At 52.9% G+C, this 18,796-nt stretch overlaps 5 protein-coding genes across 5 annotated transcripts; 2 read left to right on the plus strand and 3 right to left on the minus strand.

Annotated features, from left to right (window-relative positions):
• Positions 1-4,097: 4,097 nt before the first annotated feature.
• JN550_003092 (uncharacterized protein) lies at positions 4,098-8,804 on the plus strand (the record flags this gene model as incomplete). Its single annotated transcript, XM_049314458.1, has 6 exons — positions 4,098-4,310; positions 4,431-4,451; positions 4,581-5,047; positions 6,010-6,199; positions 6,595-7,477; positions 7,534-8,804. The coding sequence occupies 6 exons, from the start codon at positions 4,098-4,100 to the stop codon at positions 8,802-8,804; spliced, it is 3,045 nt and encodes a 1,014-aa protein (XP_049174927.1).
• A 2,439-nt stretch (positions 8,805-11,243) lies between these two features.
• On the minus strand, positions 11,244-12,241 carry JN550_003093 (uncharacterized protein; the record flags this gene model as incomplete). Its single annotated transcript, XM_049314459.1, has 3 exons — positions 11,244-11,611; positions 11,695-11,851; positions 12,155-12,241. The coding sequence occupies 3 exons, from the start codon at positions 12,239-12,241 to the stop codon at positions 11,244-11,246; spliced, it is 612 nt and encodes a 203-aa protein (XP_049174928.1).
• A 747-nt stretch (positions 12,242-12,988) lies between these two features.
• On the minus strand, positions 12,989-13,925 carry JN550_003094 (uncharacterized protein; the record flags this gene model as incomplete). Its single annotated transcript, XM_049314460.1, has 3 exons — positions 12,989-13,490; positions 13,548-13,702; positions 13,827-13,925. The coding sequence occupies 3 exons, from the start codon at positions 13,923-13,925 to the stop codon at positions 12,989-12,991; spliced, it is 756 nt and encodes a 251-aa protein (XP_049174929.1).
• A 440-nt stretch (positions 13,926-14,365) lies between these two features.
• On the minus strand, positions 14,366-15,280 carry JN550_003095 (uncharacterized protein; the record flags this gene model as incomplete). The annotated part of the gene is made up of 2 exons (XM_049314461.1): positions 14,366-14,897; positions 14,955-15,280. 2 exons carry the CDS (start codon positions 15,278-15,280, stop codon positions 14,366-14,368), a joined length of 858 nt encoding a protein of 285 aa, XP_049174930.1.
• Positions 15,281-16,414: 1,134 nt separating this feature from the next.
• On the plus strand, positions 16,415-17,989 carry JN550_003096 (uncharacterized protein; the record flags this gene model as incomplete). Its single annotated transcript, XM_049314463.1, has 1 exon — positions 16,415-17,989. The coding sequence occupies one exon, from the start codon at positions 16,415-16,417 to the stop codon at positions 17,987-17,989; it is 1,575 nt and encodes a 524-aa protein (XP_049174931.1).
• Between the last annotated feature and the right edge of the window lie 807 nt (positions 17,990-18,796).

Below are 18,796 nucleotides of genomic sequence, written 5' to 3' on the forward strand. Positions count from 1 at the left end.
CACGTGGCCGATAAGGGCGATAAGCTAGCTACGTACAGCACCTACTCCGTAGGTCACCTCTTCCCTCCAATCTTTGCGAGAGGCGGATCAAAGTTTTGCCCCTTGCAGATGGTCTGCCAACCCCATCAACACCATCCACCATCATCGCCGTCGCCATTCGCCATGTCAAGAGTCACACATCAACACAAGGCCTCGACCTGGGCTTCACTGCCCGTGCCCCGCCGTGTGTAAAGTCGGTGCGGAGAACCTATCAAGCCGGTGGCACCAGATCAAGGGCTACGACGAACTTTCCGTGTTTGGCACGGCCTAGCCGTCAAAATATCTGTTCGGCTGCGTCTAACTAGGATCTCAATGCTGCACCCCTTCCTGTCTGCCTTCCTTCAGCGGGCGAACTGGAGCATCCGATTTGAGCATCTTTCATCGAAACGCCTGGACCAGCATGACCAGGGACTAATTAACGTTGGGCTCTGTGCCATCCCTGATCTCTGCGCCCAAGCCCGCTTGCCCCTCCAGAGCCCCAGTCAATCCTGAAGCCCCTCAACAACCCCTCACCTTGACCTGCAGATACCCCTCCAGTCCTCAGTCTTGCACTGCCATGTGTTCGTAGAACGTGTCAAGTATTGATCAGTAATAGTGATTGGCAGCTCTCTCTGGCTTGGATCAGTACATTAATGCGGCAACCCGTACATGAGTCATAAAAAGCACTTGGTGCACTGCACCAATAGCTGGCCCGTTACATCAAGCACTGTAATATGAGAGCCTGCGTTATACTGCACAACCCATCGCAAGATGTTGTCTTGACAAACTCTACAAGGAGCTCAACCTCCAGGGGGTGAACCGAAGTGGATACGAATAGCACATAATCTATCCCTGATCTTCATACACGAAGGTCGTGGAGATGTTGATCTTCCACCTCATCTTGCAAGCTAACTTTACTTGGAGGGCGATTTCTTTCTGCTCCGAGATTTTGGTCGCTCCAGAGCTCGAAGCGGCGATTGAGGACCCGCAGCGCTTGAAACGACACTTTTGCACCGATGCCCGCCGTTAAACACCGGGATTACGGGACTGGCAAGAGGATTGCGGTGCGAAGGTCCTGGGCAGACTAATAGGAACGACTATAGTCGGTGCAGTGGTCCTAGCGAGTTCCAGCCACGCGCTACGCCAGACTGCCTTATGTATACTTGATGCAGCCACCAACGCTTGATGCAGCCGGGCCAGGAATAGGACTCCTTGCAGAACAAGGTGAGGCACGCTTGAGCAAGGGAAAAGAGTCAGACCTGATTCGTGAAAAAAAAAGTCGGTGAGCTCGAGGTCAACGTAGCAGCGACATATGGTGGACTGACCCAAGGCGTTTCTTGCCACTGAATGATGCAACTCTCAACTGCTGATTTGCTCTTGTCGCTTTGCTGATCGCATGGTCATGTCCACCATCATGCAAGAATAGATCTGTGGAGTGGCTGATCTTTTTCCAGCAGTAAATCTATTGGTCAGTATCGCACAGGCTCAACATGGGCAGTGATGTATAGGAATATTTGATTATTTTTCAGGGCCATGTTTGCTTTTGGTATGTAGATAATGGTCGGAAGTGAGAGGACATTCATACAATTTTGACGAGCACTTCTTGTAGAGAGGAGGGCACACTCAGAACACATTGTTTGTGCCTAGACCTGAGATCAACTGGAACACACGCTCATCAACCACCCATAGCCGCTTTTCCGGGGCCGTCATGGTCGGCTCAACGATATACTATAAATCCTCGATGATCTGCACTAAGCCAATACTTCCCAAGGCCACACTTCTAGCTTGACCTAAAAACTTAGGGCAGAAGGACCCTTAACGGGTGAATGCCTATTCTAGAGGGAGAACACACGATAGGGCGGTCTGCACAGATAGCGTAGAACGAATGTTGGTTGCTTGGCTCAATCTGTAAGCTTTGATTGGTTCATGTACACCAGCTGTCGAGGGTCTAGGAGTGGTCTGGTGCACGAGATCCGACTCCGCTGGGGCTCGCAACGATATTCAAGACGATCGCGGGGTATTGTTGCGTCATGCGGGCTAATAGGGCCTTCAGTTTGCTCTTTGGCGCCTCCAAGATAGTCGAGATTGGGTGCAGTTGTCTAAGTCTGCACGACACAGATCCTTTTCAAGACAATCAAGTCCCTAGATGGATCGGACTGGATACTCTTCGCTTCCACTTCTACCATCAAACCTTTGGCATCTGTGACCCGGGTAAATGTGCGCGCGCCCGCCGCCCGCCCAATGTACCTACTTCAGTAGGTAGACACAGACACAGAGAGGGCGGGCAAACGTAGGTAGGCGCCGGGTTCCAGATCTGCTCTAGAAGCAAGTGATCTGGCCTATGAGGCGCCAGAGTTATACTAAATCAAGTCTAGCCACAGACGGACATGGGTGACCTGCATCGCCCAACCACACGACGGGGCATGTATAATTCCACCTTATACCTCCGTGCTTATGCATTAGCTGTGGGGTTCGTTCAGGTCTCGTCGCATGTCGGCAGCCAGGCCAGTCGCGGTAAGATTCTGACAACAGGGACGACATGCAGCATTGCTGCACGACGAAAGACTCCGTTTTCTAGCATTGGTCCAGAGAACGAGACATGCGAGCGCGCAAATGTTGCTGGCAATTGCTACGTATGTACTTCCAGAGTGTTTCGAGATACGATTAACTCGTCGCCTGCCGACAACTACAGAGTACATCGTAGTCCCCCGCACTAAGAGGGGAACTCGGTCCGCAATTCGGCCATGGCTTCGGTTGCTCCCATCGATTCCCAGTCCAACGACGCTCACCGCTCCCTTCATTTCTGTGGTCCTGAGGGGCTGGCTTGTACCGGCCACACACGCTGTGGAGTCCCCCCGGTAGAAAACTCAGAGATGGGTGTACATACTCCATGAGTTAGGCACATTGATGAATGAGATGTCAAGCCTCGAAACGATGCCGTGCCGCACCTGTGTACTTCTATAATGTCCCAACTACGTATCACAGTGGCAATTCACGAGGGTCCAACACGTAGCCGCCAGCCACGGCGCCGCCAGTGACAGCTGTCAAACGTGACTCCAACGGCAAGCGAAACTTTGGTAACTTGGATAGCACTCCAGCAAACTAGGCTTTTGCAGCCCATCTGGTCTTGGAATTCCCCTGGATTCGAGAGATAGAGTTCGCTTGACGCTTGACGCTTGACGCTTGACGCCATTCTCCCGTCGCCGAAAACAGGGCGACCACAGCAGTCGCAAGCCCTAGATTCTAGCCTGCAAAGCATGCCTGACCTATTAGACGAGAAAAAAACGTTGAAGCAAAGATTTCAGACCAGAGCGATAAGTACGTAACGCAGCTCCACAGGCGTGTGTATCTGGAGTGCTGCCGCGCTGGAGACGGAGTACCTTGGCCTGCAGGCCTGGTTGCCCGTAGCGGCGGATGAGCCAGGACCGGGACTGGGTAGCAGGTGTAGGGACTAGGGACCAGCACCAGAAGAAGGAACAAGCCCACAAGAGCGCCGAGCCTGAACAGGGGTCTCAACTGGTGCCGCCGCCTCGACCTCCTCCTGCCTCACCCCCCCAGAGAAACATCGATCTTCTCTTCTCCCGACCTGCCCACAACTCCACACTCTTTTTGTAGCATTTGCGATTGCAATTCCTTCTCGTGCTGCCGCTACCTGGCTCTCCAGGGCAGCGTCTGTGCTATTAGCTGGTTCTCTTCAAGGTGAGCAGGCGTCCCCGTGTCCCCTGGGTTGGCTTCGCAGCGCCGCCCCCCTGAGAGAGAAGCGCCGCCGTTGCGGTCAATTGTGCCGCGGGGAGACCTGCGAGACGGAGCTGCCAGAGGAGAGGAATACGGCGGGCGACACGACGGGCGCACGGCGCATGCTCCTCTCAGTCCCTCGAGTGTCCTCTGCGGCAGTTGCACTGGGCTGCGACCGCCGCGCCTCTCCCCGGCGGCTGTGAAGTTGCGAGTTGTCTTGTGTGAGCCGCGAATCGTGTGCTGACCAACTGTTGCTATAATCCCTCAGTTTATAGAACGGCGACAACGACTTGACTCTGTACGAAGGCTCCGCCGGTGTTGTAACAACAGTAAAGATAACGAAGATGGATGACTACCGATTTCGCGCGCAGCAGTCTCCCCGAAACGAGGCGCCGATGAATTCCCTTGTCTCACCACCGAGGAATGGCAACCGACTGCCTCAGCCAGACCCTCGAACCTCTCTGCCTCGCCGCTTCACGACGGACTCAGGCCATGTACCAACACTGTCATCATTAACCCTCCAGCGGCCCCCGGAGCCGCAAGTATATCCCACTGCCGTAAGTTGTGCCCTGTCGTTCTTTTAATCCATGCTTGTCCAAGCTTCCGGGCATGTTTCGAGCCCTCAATCGCATGTGTCTGTGTCTGCGGAACGCATCGCTGACGCCAACGCGCTACAGACCGAGTATAAGGCCCAACTGGTAAGGGCATCCCCCAAGTTCCACATAGATGGTGCACTGCTTCTCAAGACTAGCATCGTTGGCCGATGGCGCCGGAAGCCTATTTCATCCAGCCCTTTCTGTGCATGTCGATGCTGATCATGATGGTAGGCGCAGAAGAGACGACTAGAGTATGAGAAGCTCAGGGAGCAGAAACAACTCTTTGAGCTCGAAATGAAGAAGCTGGAAGCCGAACAGCGTCAGGATGAGGCCGAATTGAGACTCCAGATGGACATGGGCAGAGGAAGCGGACTGGGCTTGACTGGACACCAATCCGAACCAACAACGCCGCCTGAATATCGTGAGACCTCTGGGTTCCCTGGCATGTTTTCGCGCCCCAACCGATACTCCCTCTCGAGCCTGGCTTCGCCGCCAGGGTTGTTCAACAACAGGTCTGGGAGATCAGGATCGAACTTGGCATCCCCTCAATCGGGAATCATGCAGTCGCAATCTCGGGCCTTTGCGTTTGATGATCACCTACCCTCGCGGTCAGTTCCAGGAAGTCGAAGAAACAGCGACGAGGACGAAAAAGAGGAAGCCCTTCGCCAGGATCCTACCAGCCACCGGTCAACTAACGCGTGAGTATTCTTGTTTCCTTAAAGTGTGTCCCACAAGCCTTCGCGCAATTCACTCTTGATTTCACGTTTCGTAGCATGCTCTGGTCGTTGAGGACTCTCCATCAGTATACCATAGCGCACGGGCCATATCCCTAGTGTCCCTCCTGGCCCCCTTCTTCCTACACATCGCAGCAGCGAAAGGTAGTATCTCAAGACGAGAAACCAGTTCGCCCCAAGATTATGAGGTTTACCAAAGCTGAGAACCTACGGCACCCTGCATATTCCCAATTGCCTGCCTCCCCTCACTTCTCGTTCTTTCCCCTTCACATTCTTCCTGTTCTTCATACTCCATATCTCCTTCCATTCGATTAAGTCGGAGTGCTGCACCTTAACGCAAGAACTGGTATCACGGATTACTGGATGCAGTGGTTTTGTGTTGTTCCGAAGAATTGGCAGTTGCACTGCATTGGGGTTTGAGGCGGCTTGATTCGAGCACCAGGGGTACACACCCTTTGCATAATCGTCGATTCACTCATTCACGCACTCCCACATTGTCACATTGAAGGGAAACTTTCGCAGTTGCCTTGATTATTCAAACCCTCAACGATTCACTCTTGTTCTGCTCGCAATTTTTAAGAGCAGTGGGTGATCCTTGCACCAGCCTGAACTCCTTTATAGAGGCTGTTGCTGATCCACCTTCTCTTGATCAACCCTTCCTCCATCCTCATCCTCACCTGGTTCACGCTTTTCGGTCCGGAAAGGACTCAGCTATTCCTTCACCTTCTTCGTTCCTCACAATCACTTGTCTTTGCATCTGCCTTTGACTTAAACAGTTTACCTTGACTTTCGCCCTCGTCACACAAGTCCTGACAGTATATACACTGCACTTATCACTGGTCATCACTACATCTGCGATCATAGCAGTGATCATACCTCTTCTGCCTCGAGGCTCACTCAGTTGTACTAATTGCGGCTCGTTCTAGCCTCAACCGATACTCTATGCCTGTCACTCGACGAGGCAACCCTCTTTACGACAACATCGATCAAACCAACGCAGCTGGTTTCCTATTCGGCGACGACGACAACACAATGGAATCTAGCTACGCTGGTCTCGACAAGGCTGGTGATGACGGTTTTCCGAAGCTGATTGCGCAGAAAGACAACCCCCATCGCGTAAGTTAATTTCTCCACGGATAGGCGGCACTCCCCCGACTATTCTTTTCTGGCCTTGCCCAATACCGCGGGAAAATTACATGACCAAAACTTCACACCATCATTCCAGTTCATGGTTTGGTAATGAGTTGGAAACCGATGTTCGAGAGACATCTGCCATCTCTCGTGGCCCTCTCTGCTGTCCAGCCTGCAGCGTCCCAAGCTCACTACACAGATTCTGGCAATTGTCAACAAACGATCAGCGCCTTTCACCTCACGTAGAGCCTTGAGCACACCCACTCATCATTTCACACTCCTCCCACACCACTCTTGGCTACTGCAAACCACTGCATATCATCTTTCTTGACTCCCGCTGCCCGTTTGTTTCTCGATGTGCTGACTCATTTGCTACACAGCTCTCAGCATCATCCGTTGCCGTCGACTTGACCTCGCTTGGCGGCACCAGTTCTGACGCGTCAAACGGTTGGAACAAGATGACCTCGCTCCACCGCCACCAGCAGAGCCTGTCGCAGCTCGAATCATCTCAGATGATGAATTCTGCCGACACAATAGGCGCGGGCCAGGCCGGCTCTGATGCTAACACCATCGGCTCGCGCTCCGGTATTCGTCACTCGCTCGACCTCAAGCAGCATGGATTGGACTTGAGCTATTTTGCCAAGGAGTCCGGTCCGGACACCACCAATGCTATCAAGTCCCCTTCTGCCGTTCAGAACATGACAGGCGCACCCAAGCTGCAGACGTCCTTCTCTGCCAACGACATCCATGCCGTCAAGACACCTGCCGGCTCCGTCAACCTGTCCAATGCCAACGCGCACGCGCAGCAGCACTTCCACAACCACAATGCAAGCATCGGTCGCATCCCTCCCGGTGCCATGCCGAAGCGTCATAGTCGCGAGCTATCCAGCGACAACCACATCCCTGGACTTCCTCAGGCAGCAACTTTCCCTTCAATCGGCTCAGCTCTCCACGCCAATGCCCCTGCCTTTGGACCTGCTGTCACCTCGCAAGGGCCGGCTCAGAACAGCCCCTCAGTTGCTTCACCCGGCTCCTCTGGTGGATTCCCTTCCTATTACGGCGCCAATGGATACAACCCCAACCCGACGAGCCCCAACGGGGCCCCCTTCAACATGGGAATGCTTATGCAAGGTATGGGCAACCTGAACATGAACGGTTTCACTCCGCAGGGCTTCACCGGTTACGCTCCCATGTATCAAAGTGGCCCTCCTCGCGACTCCCAGCAGCGTGTCATTCAGCAGCGCCGCGCCCAAGACAATGATAGTAAGGAAGCCCATACAGCCACTCGTTGCACAGATATTTGCTAACAACCCCAGCAGGTATGAACCGATTGAACAACGCACCCTTCGAGAGTTACATCGGCCATCTATTTGAGCTCTGCAAGGACCAGCACGGCTGCCGATACCTTCAGAAGCAGCTTGAGAACAGGGACCCTGACCAGATTCACATGATCTGGCTCGAGACAAGCCCTCATGTCGTTGAGCTGATGATGGATCCTTTCGGCAACTACTTGTGCCAGAAGTTGCTTGAGTTCTGCAGCGATACCGAGCGCACTGAGCTCATCCGCAATGCCGCCGACCACATGGTGAAGATCGCGCTCAACCAGCATGGCACGCGTGCGCTGCAGAAGATGATCGAGGGTGTTACGTTGCCCGAGCATGTCCAGATCATCATTGAGGCACTTCGCCACCAAGTGGTTGACCTCATCCAGGATCTGAATGGCAACCATGTCATTCAGAAGTGCCTCAACAAGCTGAGTTCCGATGAGAATCAGTTCATCTTTGAGGCTGTCGGCAGACACTGTGTCGACGTTGGAACCCACCGTCACGGCTGCTGTGTGCTTCAGCGCTGCATTGACCATGCCGCTGGAGAGCAGAAGATGTGGCTCATCACCCAAATTACCGACAACGCACCGCGCCTTGTTCAAGATCCCTTCGGTAACTACGTGGTCCAGTACATCATCGATCTGAATGAGCCCGCCTTTACGGAGCCCCTCGTTACCAAGTTCCAGGGCAGAATCAGCCAGCTCTCTCGTCACAAGTTCAGCTCGAACGTCATTGAGAAGTGCTTGCGCTGCGCCTCCGAGCCATCTCGCGACCGCATGGTCCAGGAACTGCTCGTTCCCGGCGAGTTGGAGCGACTATTGAGAGACAACTACGGCAACTACGTGGTCCAGACTGCATTGGACCATTGCACCACTCAGATGAAGCACCAGCTTGTTGAGGCCATCCGACCGGTTCTTCCTCTCGTCCGTGGCACGCCGTATGGCCGCCGCATTTCAGCCAAGGTCCTGACGCACGACGGCAACCGCTCCAACGGCTCCTCCAACAACAGCGGCCAGACAACTCCGTCGGACCCCACTCAGGGCCAGATATCGCTCCGAGGCACTGGGGGTGGCCGCAACGCCAACAACACCGGCCTGCCCATGGGCGGATTCGGCAATGGTGTCGGTGGCGGCCGCAATCAGGCCTCTTACCCGGCCAGCAGTTCTCTGAGCGTTCCGCCTCCCCAACCGCCTCGCATGAACCAAGGTTACACCTATCCCGGCACCAACCTCCAGCAGGGCAATGGTGAGGGCCAGTTCTTCTAGACGATGTGCCTACGCAATCTGCCGTTATGCGATCATGGTGCGATGAAAGAAGCGACGGCATTCATTTGGGCGGGTTTCCATCAAGCAATGCGGGTTTCTGTTTGGCTTTTGACAAAGCACGAATGAAATGGCTTCTACGAACCTAACGATTTTCCCTTGTTCGGGCACCCCTAAATTCTCTCGACATCCGCGTACATTTTCGATCAACGAGCAAACAACTGGCACCCATCGTTCCACGGGTTGCCGTGTATACTATCTGCTCGATGATATACGATTCGTCATCTCTTGGGTCTCACCACGGGGTTGGATGATCATGTCTTGGCCATGTGCAAGAAACATCGTCACCCGTAGATACCTTGAGGCTTGTACTTTTGTACCCTCACGCAGACATAGACTTTTCCTACTTCTTTTCCTTTGGGCTTGGGCTGTAAACTTGACTCGCGATGCTTTTGCGACTTTTTCTTCTGTCATGAGCGTTGGGTCATACGATCTTCACGAAGATTTATGTTCTCTTCGACACACTGGGATGGATGGTGTCACCACGCGGTATAACATCTCATGAACGTCAGCAATCATCGAGTTTCATTCATCTGCAAAACTCCTGGATCGGCATTCCCAGGACGTTCATGATTGGGAAGAGCAAAACCTTCGACACTGGAGACAGAAGCGGTGAAGAGACCTGCTATGGTACTGCGGCGAATGTGTGCATCTCTGAAGTGGGATGGAGAGAAGCACCGTGGATCTGGGCTGTGGAGGAGAGGTTATAGCCCATCGCATCTCGTGGGGGATTTCTCCAGCGTGTGTATCTGCGAAGCCATGTTCTTCCACTGATATTCTTCTTTTCTTCGTTTGATCTCTATGACCACGCAGAGGGTCATAGGAGATTTGCAGGCATGTAGACCCGGTGATCTTCACACAGGTCATGGACAGTTAGATCTCTGACCCTGCAGATAGCCGAAAATAAAAGGGCTCGTACTATAGACAGAACCTCCTAAAGTGTTCCATCCGTGACTCGATGCCAACGAAGCCTTACTCGTGCACTCGTTCCGTGCTCGCCACGCATCTCCCGTGACTCTTATCAAACCTCGCTCGCTCGCCCAGATGTAGACATCCATCGTAGTGTTAAGCTCAATATTGAAGTAGGTTTGTTTGTTCTCGTTAGAGATGTGCCCGCAACTTCAGAATGCCTGCTCGGTGAGATGGTGCAGCCACCTGCAGATGGCGAGCACTTGGCCAAGACATTCCTCGCAGTCAGGACCAGGTGCATTAATTCAGCATAATCACTGTAAACATGGGCACGAGTGACATGATGCCGCCTGCAGTGTGTGCTATCCTCTTCACGCAAGGCCGAGATGGGAGACGGAGATGGGGGCTCCAGACGCTCGGGGACCACCAAGTCAGCGTCCATAAGGCGACGATGTGTGGCACTTGGTTACTCTCTCCATATCTGCGCCTTCGAGGGTGGAATTACCATCTCGTCCGCCGGTGTGCCTTTTCACTCGTGCTGCCTCGGAATAACCTCCCGCTCTTCCGCGACTCGCACGACAAGTATGTCGTCAAATAGAGACTCCACCGTGTAGTCATATGCCACAGAGTTTCACAGGGGTCCAGTGGTACACCAGCCGAGAAGGAGCTGTCCAAACCCATGCCGCAGAATGGAGCGTTTGAAAATGAGAGCCGCTTCACGACGGAGCCAGCACGGTGTCTGTGAGGAATTTGGAGTCTGGACAGCCCTTTCATATCCGAGAGCTGGTTTCCCCGAAGGAAGTAAAAGCCCATTTATGATGAGAGAACTGTGAATGTACCAGGCGAAATCCGGCAGCCAGCCAGTCCCTCGACGGAACCGGAGGCAATCGTGCGAGCTTACTTCGACAAGCCGCATGACATCCTACTATTCACTTCTACAACCTTGAAAATACTACTGAGCATTATGTTTGGTTGTGCTGCTGGTTGGTTGAACATGAGATCCGATGTGAGTGTCACCTCCGTAGACACTCTCAGCCGCCGAGCTTATACCTAGCAAGAATACAACCGCGGCCTAGCCTTCGGATGTACGCTGGCGTCTGGTATTGGGGCTACTGTAAACGAGATGCTTACAGCCTGCCGAGTATGCAACCGTCGGCCGATGTAAGTCGCAGTGGAGGGCCATTATATGTAGGTGATGAGTGTCCGTACGTGCCAAGTCTCAAAGTGTCATCACGGTAATGCTCCCATGTCAAAGCACGTCACAAACAGTTTAAAACGAAAGGATATCTCATAAAATCATTGGCGGAATGAATTTTGTTCCATTCTCAAATACGTAACGTGACTCCGGCCACAATTTTCCTCAGTAAGTGAACCAGACCATGAAGCAGGACCTTACTCCATCGACAATTGATGATGCCAACTGCCGAACCCTCAACCATTCCATCCCCGAGCATGCCGCGTTCAGCGCAGCATTTATCGGTAACGCCACAGGGACAGGGTGTTGTGGCGCTTCCAGGTCTTTCTGCGGCCAGCCTTGGTCTTGTTGTAGCGGTGGCCCTTGTTGAGACCACGGGACTTCTTGCCGGTGGCGGTGAGACCACGAGCCTCGCGGTGCTTGTGGACGGGGTTGACGATCCAGTTGATGCGGGGGTCGATGCGGATGGCCTTGTGCTGGGGGTCGACGAGGATGACCTCGTAGTACTTGTAGGTCGAGTCCTGGTTGATCCAGTACGAGTTCAGGACGCGCAAGTTGGCGCAGCGGCGGCCGACACGCTCCTCAGCGGTGGCCTTGAGGGATCGCTGGTACTTGAGCTGGTTCACACCCTGGTTGGTGGGCTTGCCTGTAGTCGGAGCATGGTCAGCGGGTTTCTCTCGTCTGCAGGCGACTGCAGCACAGGAGCAGCAGCCGTAGCGTGGAACATACCGTAGGTGGCACCCTTGGGAACGGGCCTCTTGCGGCCACCACGGCGGACGCGGACGCGGTAGATGACATAGCCCTGCTTGGCCTTGTATCCGAGGCGGCGGGCCTTGTCGGGGCGCGAAGGGCGGGAAGCGCGGTGGATGACGTTCAACTGACGGAGCTATATTGATGCAGTCTCAGCAAATGTTCAACGACTGTATAGCAGAGACACGGGTCATTCTTCGCTCCCGCCTGGGACTGCAGTGGCAGGCAAGCCAGTCTCGGTGCGGCTGCTCTCGACTTCGGGACGAGAGCAGGCGGCAGAGAGAGAGGCAGAGGCCATGCCACCACGCAGGCAGGCGAGAGGGCGAAGAGAACACAAGCGTCCACATGTTCATCCATTGATCCAGGTTGAATGCATATGTTCGAGCGTGTTGCCTTTTGTGTGTCGGGGTGGTCGTGGATTGGAGTTTTTTCAACATACTTCCCAGCAGCGGACTCGGAGGAGGAATCGCAGGACATCCGACTGCTTCTTCTTCTGAAGCTCTTCGACGTACTTGAGGGCACCCATCTTGACTGTTGGCGGAGGGGAACGAGGTTAGCCGGGGGAGAGAGGCGGGGAGGGAAAGAGGGAGAGAACAGTCGTCGTCGTCGTCGTCGTGATGGGGGGATGAGACGTACCAGGTTGGGAATTGTGGCCTGCAGAAACGGGTTCTCTTGTGTCGTTTGTTTGAGGGTTGAGCAAAACTGAGAAGTTCCGAAATCTCGAAAATTTCAGGTGGGCATGGAAAATTCAAAGTGTGTGCGCAGTGGGCAGGAGCGGACAGGGGATATTGGCACTAGTCCGGATTGCGACTAGAACAAGCCCCACTCTGGCTCACCGCGAGCCCGGCAGAAACAAAGTGCCCTTGGTGCCCTAACAGTACTAGTTAACTTATGTACCACGTACTCGTCCTCAGCCAATTGAGTTCAAGCAGGTGAAGAACGGACAATCCGCTGGTGCAGGTGAGATTGACGACGAGGGACAGACTTGGAGGAAATGCATTATCTCAATCGATTATGTGAGTCCCGTAGACGATATATGGGACAAACCAGCTCTACAGTTCGCTACGAGCTCAAGCTACTCGTGTTTTTTCTACCTGGCCAAAGTTCTCCGCCTCCCGCGCCCACCTGAGCTACATAGCTAAGTAACTTGGTCGTTGTGAAGTGGTAAATTGGTCAACCCCCTTTCTGCGGAGCCGTTGATGTCCCAAACATTCCTCATCTGCCCGTCGAAGAATGCTTGGCGATGCATCTTACTTCCGTAGCACCAAGAGCATCATCGCTCGCGGCGTGGTGCCATGGTCTCTGTTAAGCCCTTGAAACCCTCGATCTGCTCAAAGGCGACGCTGCCCCAGCAATCCTCACCAATCTTCTTGCGGCTCTCCGCAAAGAGCTCCGCTGCCGCCTGCTCGTGTCCACCCAGCTTCTCGTGACCCTCACTCGCTGAGTATGTGTGGGGTGCGAGCAGGCCCTCGATGATCCTTTCACCGTGCTCGCGTCCGCAGTTTAGGAGTTCCTTGATATCCTGCTTGTCCTTGCTCCAAGTCGCCGTAGGCAGCTCAATTTTCTGCGTCTTCAGGTCTTCGTCCGTGTCCTTGTAACTTTGGATGAGCAAGCGACAGCCAGCAACAATACCCTGGGCCTGACGAAGTAGGTCTGCGTCTTCGGGTACATCATGCTTTGCCTGCTTGCTGGCCGAGTTTCTAGTTGGCGGTACGGATGCTACTGAGGAGTAGACCTTCTTGTAAGCTGCGAGGAATCGCTGGTGATGCTTCTTACTACATTGCGACCTGTAATCAGCTGTTGGTACTTAGCAGTAGTGGCGTGGGACTTACAGGGCCTCCTCCTGATCCTTCAAATATTCTTCTAATTGCTTCTTATGCTTTTCGGCTTTCTGAGAGAACTTCTTGACAATTTCCTTGGACTGGGCGGCTTCGAAACGATTGATCTTGGCCATTTGTCTGGCCCAATCCTCAAAATCCCTATGGTACTATTAGCGGTCCGTGTTGGTGTCGGGATCCTAAGTATTAGAAGGCTTGCCGGGTGGTTTCCTGGCCTATTTCATTGTCATCGTCGTCAAGGCGAGAGAAGCTCTTGTCCTTGGAACGTCTCACGAGCCTTTTGGAATTATCTGGGCCTCCAAACTCGGGCATGCCGTCGGAGAGCTCAGGACTCTCAGCGCCCTTTCTCTTGATGCCTCGCTTTGGTGGCATGATGTGCCTCCACTCAGGAACCAGGACGGGAACAGTGCAGACTGATGAAAGTGCTCAATTGGCCAGTACAGGGGAGAAGGTGAGTCAAATTTCTGGATGACTCTTCCTATATGGGAATGTCGGGGCCGGTGAAATGGCAAACTGTTTACCAAATTACCCAAGGTTCATGTCAGTATGGTGGGGCCTGTTCGACGTTCTTGCCTGCTCAACGTAACACTGTCTAGCCAACTTTTCAAGGAGAAGGTGCTTCCCGTGTCGCGATTGCCATTTCAAGTAAAGCCCAAAATTCGAATCGGCATTCAGTCTATCAGTCTATCTGTCTATCAAAAAGGACAATGTTGTACATGCATGTGTTGCGTGGGGGAAGTCTCTTTTTCTCCATTTAAGTCCAGTTCTGGACGGCTCTCAAATACAAGACGAGCCATACAACCCATTTCCTACTACGGGCTCCCTGCCAACCTGTTCAATGAGGCGACCCTCTTGCCAAGAATACTGTCGCTCGCACGCACCATCGAGGTCGTCAGCCCGTACAACGTCTCATCTTCCTCCTCGTCCGGCTGCTGGTCGACGTCCAATAAGATCTGGTGGAACTTATTCCAAGCTTCCGATACACGTTGAGCCTTGCTTCGTCGGCTCGACTGCAAAGATGCGGCGGCGCCGATCTCGGCAGATAGAGAGACTGAGCCCTGGGCCGACATTGGCCTGTGTTTTCTCTGGATGGTTGATTCGGCGGCAGGAGAATCTACGTAATGAACGACCTCTTGACCCGTTTGAGACAGACGCTCCTCTCTTCGTTCCCGTGAAGGCGTCTTGAATGCTGCAGAACCTCTGCCTGTGAGTTCAAATTGCGGGATCTTAACGTGGGCTACCGGAATCCCCCCAGTATTACCATACGCAGGAGGTGGCGGCGATGCTGCATCGCGGCTGCTGTTAAAGGTTGCACCGTCTTCGGGCATTGCAGTGTCCTTGTGACTAGTGAGAATTTAGTTTTATTTTCCCTGAAAGAGTCCTCAAGCATGATGATCTTACCCAGCTTCGAATGACCTGTCTTTCATCGGCAACTGCCTGGAAACATTGTAGAGCTTTCTCTTCACTTTGTCGAGAATGATCTTCTCAAGATCTTCGCCTGACTTGTTCTTGACACCATAGTACCCATCCAGATTGAGCTTTATCAACAGTTCATCAATGTCTGCAGTGGTTCTCGCGTTTTTCCCATGCTTCTTGAGAAATGACTCGAACTGCGCATTGTGTTCAGCGGTCCACCGAAAGACGGTTTTGGTCTGGATGTTCTCCGCTCGAACTCCACCCCAGACCATCGACTTTGAGGTTCGGGTCGGTCGAGAATGGACAGTCATTCTGATATTCGTTTTCGAGTGAAGATTTTCTTCCTTTTTTTTTTAGTTTTCGGAGGTTTCTTGTTCGTAGTGTTCCTTGCCTGTTGTGCGTGGATGCAGACTGGAGACTACATGCCGTGGATGTTCGCATACTTATACCTGAGCCCACAGGCAACTGGGTGTATCGGTGCCTTGTATGATGCTGATAACATTGTCTCGGAATCTCTTTGACAAAAAAGTCTTACCTTGCGGGCTTGGAAACAGAACCCAACTGTAACTTTGATCATTGTCATCCGGCGACGGCAGTAGTTGGCATGTCTTGCCTGGTTGCCACCGAGACTGAACAACGCCTGAGATCTGTTTCAAAGCTACCTTAAACTGACGAGAGAATATGCGAATTGCATACTAGCAGCTCGAAAGTACTCATCGTCATGCTTACACAACTTCGATTGGGCCTGCTACATATCTTCCCATCGCTTCTGTATGCTTCTGGAACACCACCCACTATGAATCGAGGGCTACCAAGATGAAATGTGTTTGATCCACTAGGCGCGCAAGATATGCTCAAAATTACAATCAACACATTGAACCAAGTTGAAGTGTTTGCAGATACATACTTCTTTGGCTATACAAGCACTTGACAGTACGGGCTGATGTGTGCATACTAGCTAGGAAAAAGGTCAGACTCGAACCTTGTGTCTTGATGTTTCCCAACGAGTCTCACGAAATGGAATGAATCTTAGTCTTGTAGCACTGTTCTGGTGAGAACATACCTGACCAAGTTGCTTCGCGCCGTGGTCCGGTTACACCAGAGTAAGATTAGCTGTGTGTGGGACAGGCAACATGTAGGGTAGGAATAAGCATGCGAGGGTGTTTAAGTGGAGCGATGTAAGCATAGGGGAAGGTCATATCATGTCACGGTTTATTGAACACTAAGACGAAAACATTTACTTAGGCAACAACTTTTCTTTCGTAGCTCTAGCCCGGGTATAACAGAGCTTGATGTTTCGACGTAGCAGAAGTCCTTGCCGTAGAGATTGTCCTAAAGTCCTCACAGGAAGGTTATTCTCGGACTGCCGGATACGTTCAACCCAAGCGACAAGGGTCGCTTACCGGCCCAATCGCAAGTTCGCGGTCCCACTCAACTGACCAGCAATGGTCCGTCATCCCGGAAGCGGTTTGAGCATCATGAAGTCCCTCAGTTCCGACGTCTCCAGCGGGACCAGAAGCGGCGCAAGCAGCTCTCGAAGCGCCATGGCGGCGGCGCCAAGCACGCAATGGGCGAGCTCTAGCGACTGGGATGCCCATCGGGCGACCATCACAGACATGTACGAGGCGCAGGGCATGAAACTTCGAGAAGTCATGAAGATAATGCAGGAGAAGCATCATTTTTACGCCACTGCACGAATGTACAAGGCGCGGTTTCAAAAATGGGGTCTCCAGAAAACATTGAGATTCGAGCAAGTTGGCGAGCTTCTACGCCTCAATATGGACCACGCTGGCGTTGGCAAACCATCTACGCGACTCATCCGCGGCAAGCCGGTCGATGAAAAGCGACTGAGAACGTACCTGCGCAACCTCCCGCCGGAGAAGCATGAGCTACTAGCAAAGATGGCCCTCGGCAGCCCTGAGCCTGCACCGCCAACGCCACCATCGGTGGTTTCATGCCGTACTCCGTCACCTGGTCCGTCCATATCACATCTGTTCTACATTCCTCCGCCAGACGACTTGAGGATGCCGGAAGAATGCATCGCCACCATGCGAGCCTATGTAGACGAATCGCTGGCTACCGGTCTGTGGAGTCTCAACCCCAACGAGGTTTTGAGAGCGGGAGCGCTGTTCAGCTTCTGGAACCTGGGCAGAACGGCCAAGAGGTTACTCAAAGCTGGACAGACCAAGCAGGCATTTCGCGTCCTTCAGAGTTGCTTTCACGCATACAGAGCGCTGCTCGCTGCGCAGAGCCCTTTGCTCTTTCTCTACACCTACGTGGTCTGCCTCTTCTTTGCCGACGGATATCCCTCGCTCTATATGTCGTTCCTCAAATACATAACCGACTTAAGCAGCATAGTATACGCGGTTTCCCATCCTCTCCACGTGCTGTTTAAGAATATGTACCTCATGGGGCCGCTGGCTGCTCGGACAAACGTCGCGTGTCTGACACAGTCGTACATGGACTTCTGTCGAGTAAGTCCCGATAGCATGGCCATGATAGACGTCGAGGGATTTCTCAGCCTTCACTTTGCCGGGATGGGGCTCCACGACTGGAAGGATGCCGAAGCTACGCTGCGTAGGTTGCTGACGACCCTCGAGTTGCATAGAGGTGTCGAGGCCATGGAAGCGGTCTATCTTGACGCTAGGGACGACCTCGCTTCCATGGTAATGCACCAGGGGAGGTTTGATGAAGCCCGAGATATTATCCGCGAATCGCTCAAGTCTCCGGTTCTCCAGCGATATCCATTATTGCATGCTTCGTGCTATCGCAACCTGTTCTTGGCAGACAGGGATCAGGGTCTTCAAGAAGAAGCTATTGAATCAGGCTACAAGGTTGTGAAGTTCACCATCAACCTTTGGGGTATGAGTGATAGTAAGACAATCACTGTACTATCTGATCTCCGGAATTACCTGCGCGAAATCGGACGCGACGAAATGGCAGATAAACTCAATGAAGATTGCGAGACTGCCATAAACGAACTGAACAAGGACTTGGAGGATATAGACCTGACCGTGTGATCACCACACGAAGTCCTGAGAGCCGTGCGGTAGCCAGCTTTGGTGTATATCCTGGAAGATGGGTTTCTAAGAGAAGGTCCGCGGACTTCTGAGCAAGCAAAGCACTTCCACTTTCGAGGCTAGCCCGCGGACATCCTATGAACAACCCAAGCTTGGCCTCGCGGGCTTGCATCTCAAGGGGAGAGGAGCCCCACGAGAACTGGTATCACTATTTCAATCACATTGTAATGAACGGCGCCAAGTTAAATCTGGTCCGATTAATGTCTGTAAGTGCATCTACCTCCCGTACTGCTTTGTAATGGGCGAATGCGGCCACGTGCTTATGGTTGCTCTAGTCATTCGATGCTGCAGGCACGCATTATGTTTGCCCGCCATATGGCTTCTCTCTGGTCGGTATCTAGCACGGCGGACGGGCGTAATAATTGGACGATATCTGGGCGGCTTGTTGAGATACCAGCCAGGCTATCGTTAATGGACCACATATTGGTAGCTGCCCAGTGATAGTTTAGAGACCTCTGCGTTTCACTGACAGTTTGCGGACCGAAACAGAATCTTCTGGCTCCATTGAGAAATCACATGGGCCATGAGATGATGTTCAGATCGAAGGAGATTGTGTATAATGTTTTGGAAGTTCGATTAGACCGCCGGTATGTTCTACATACCCATTACACTTCCCAACGTGACAGCGGGCATCTCGTGTTCCGAGCTCTTGTCACATACTATGAGCCTTGCTCTTTTCATCATCATCAAAGTCTTGGAATGAGTGCTCGCAAAATCGACGACCGAGTCAAGGGGTTTCTGAAAATT

Source organism: Neoarthrinium moseri (assembly GCF_022829205.1).
Source record: "Neoarthrinium moseri strain CBS 164.80 chromosome Unknown scaffold7_Wmoseri_CBS_16480, whole genome shotgun sequence".
Taxonomy (NCBI): domain Eukaryota; kingdom Fungi; phylum Ascomycota; class Sordariomycetes; order Amphisphaeriales; family Apiosporaceae; genus Neoarthrinium; species Neoarthrinium moseri.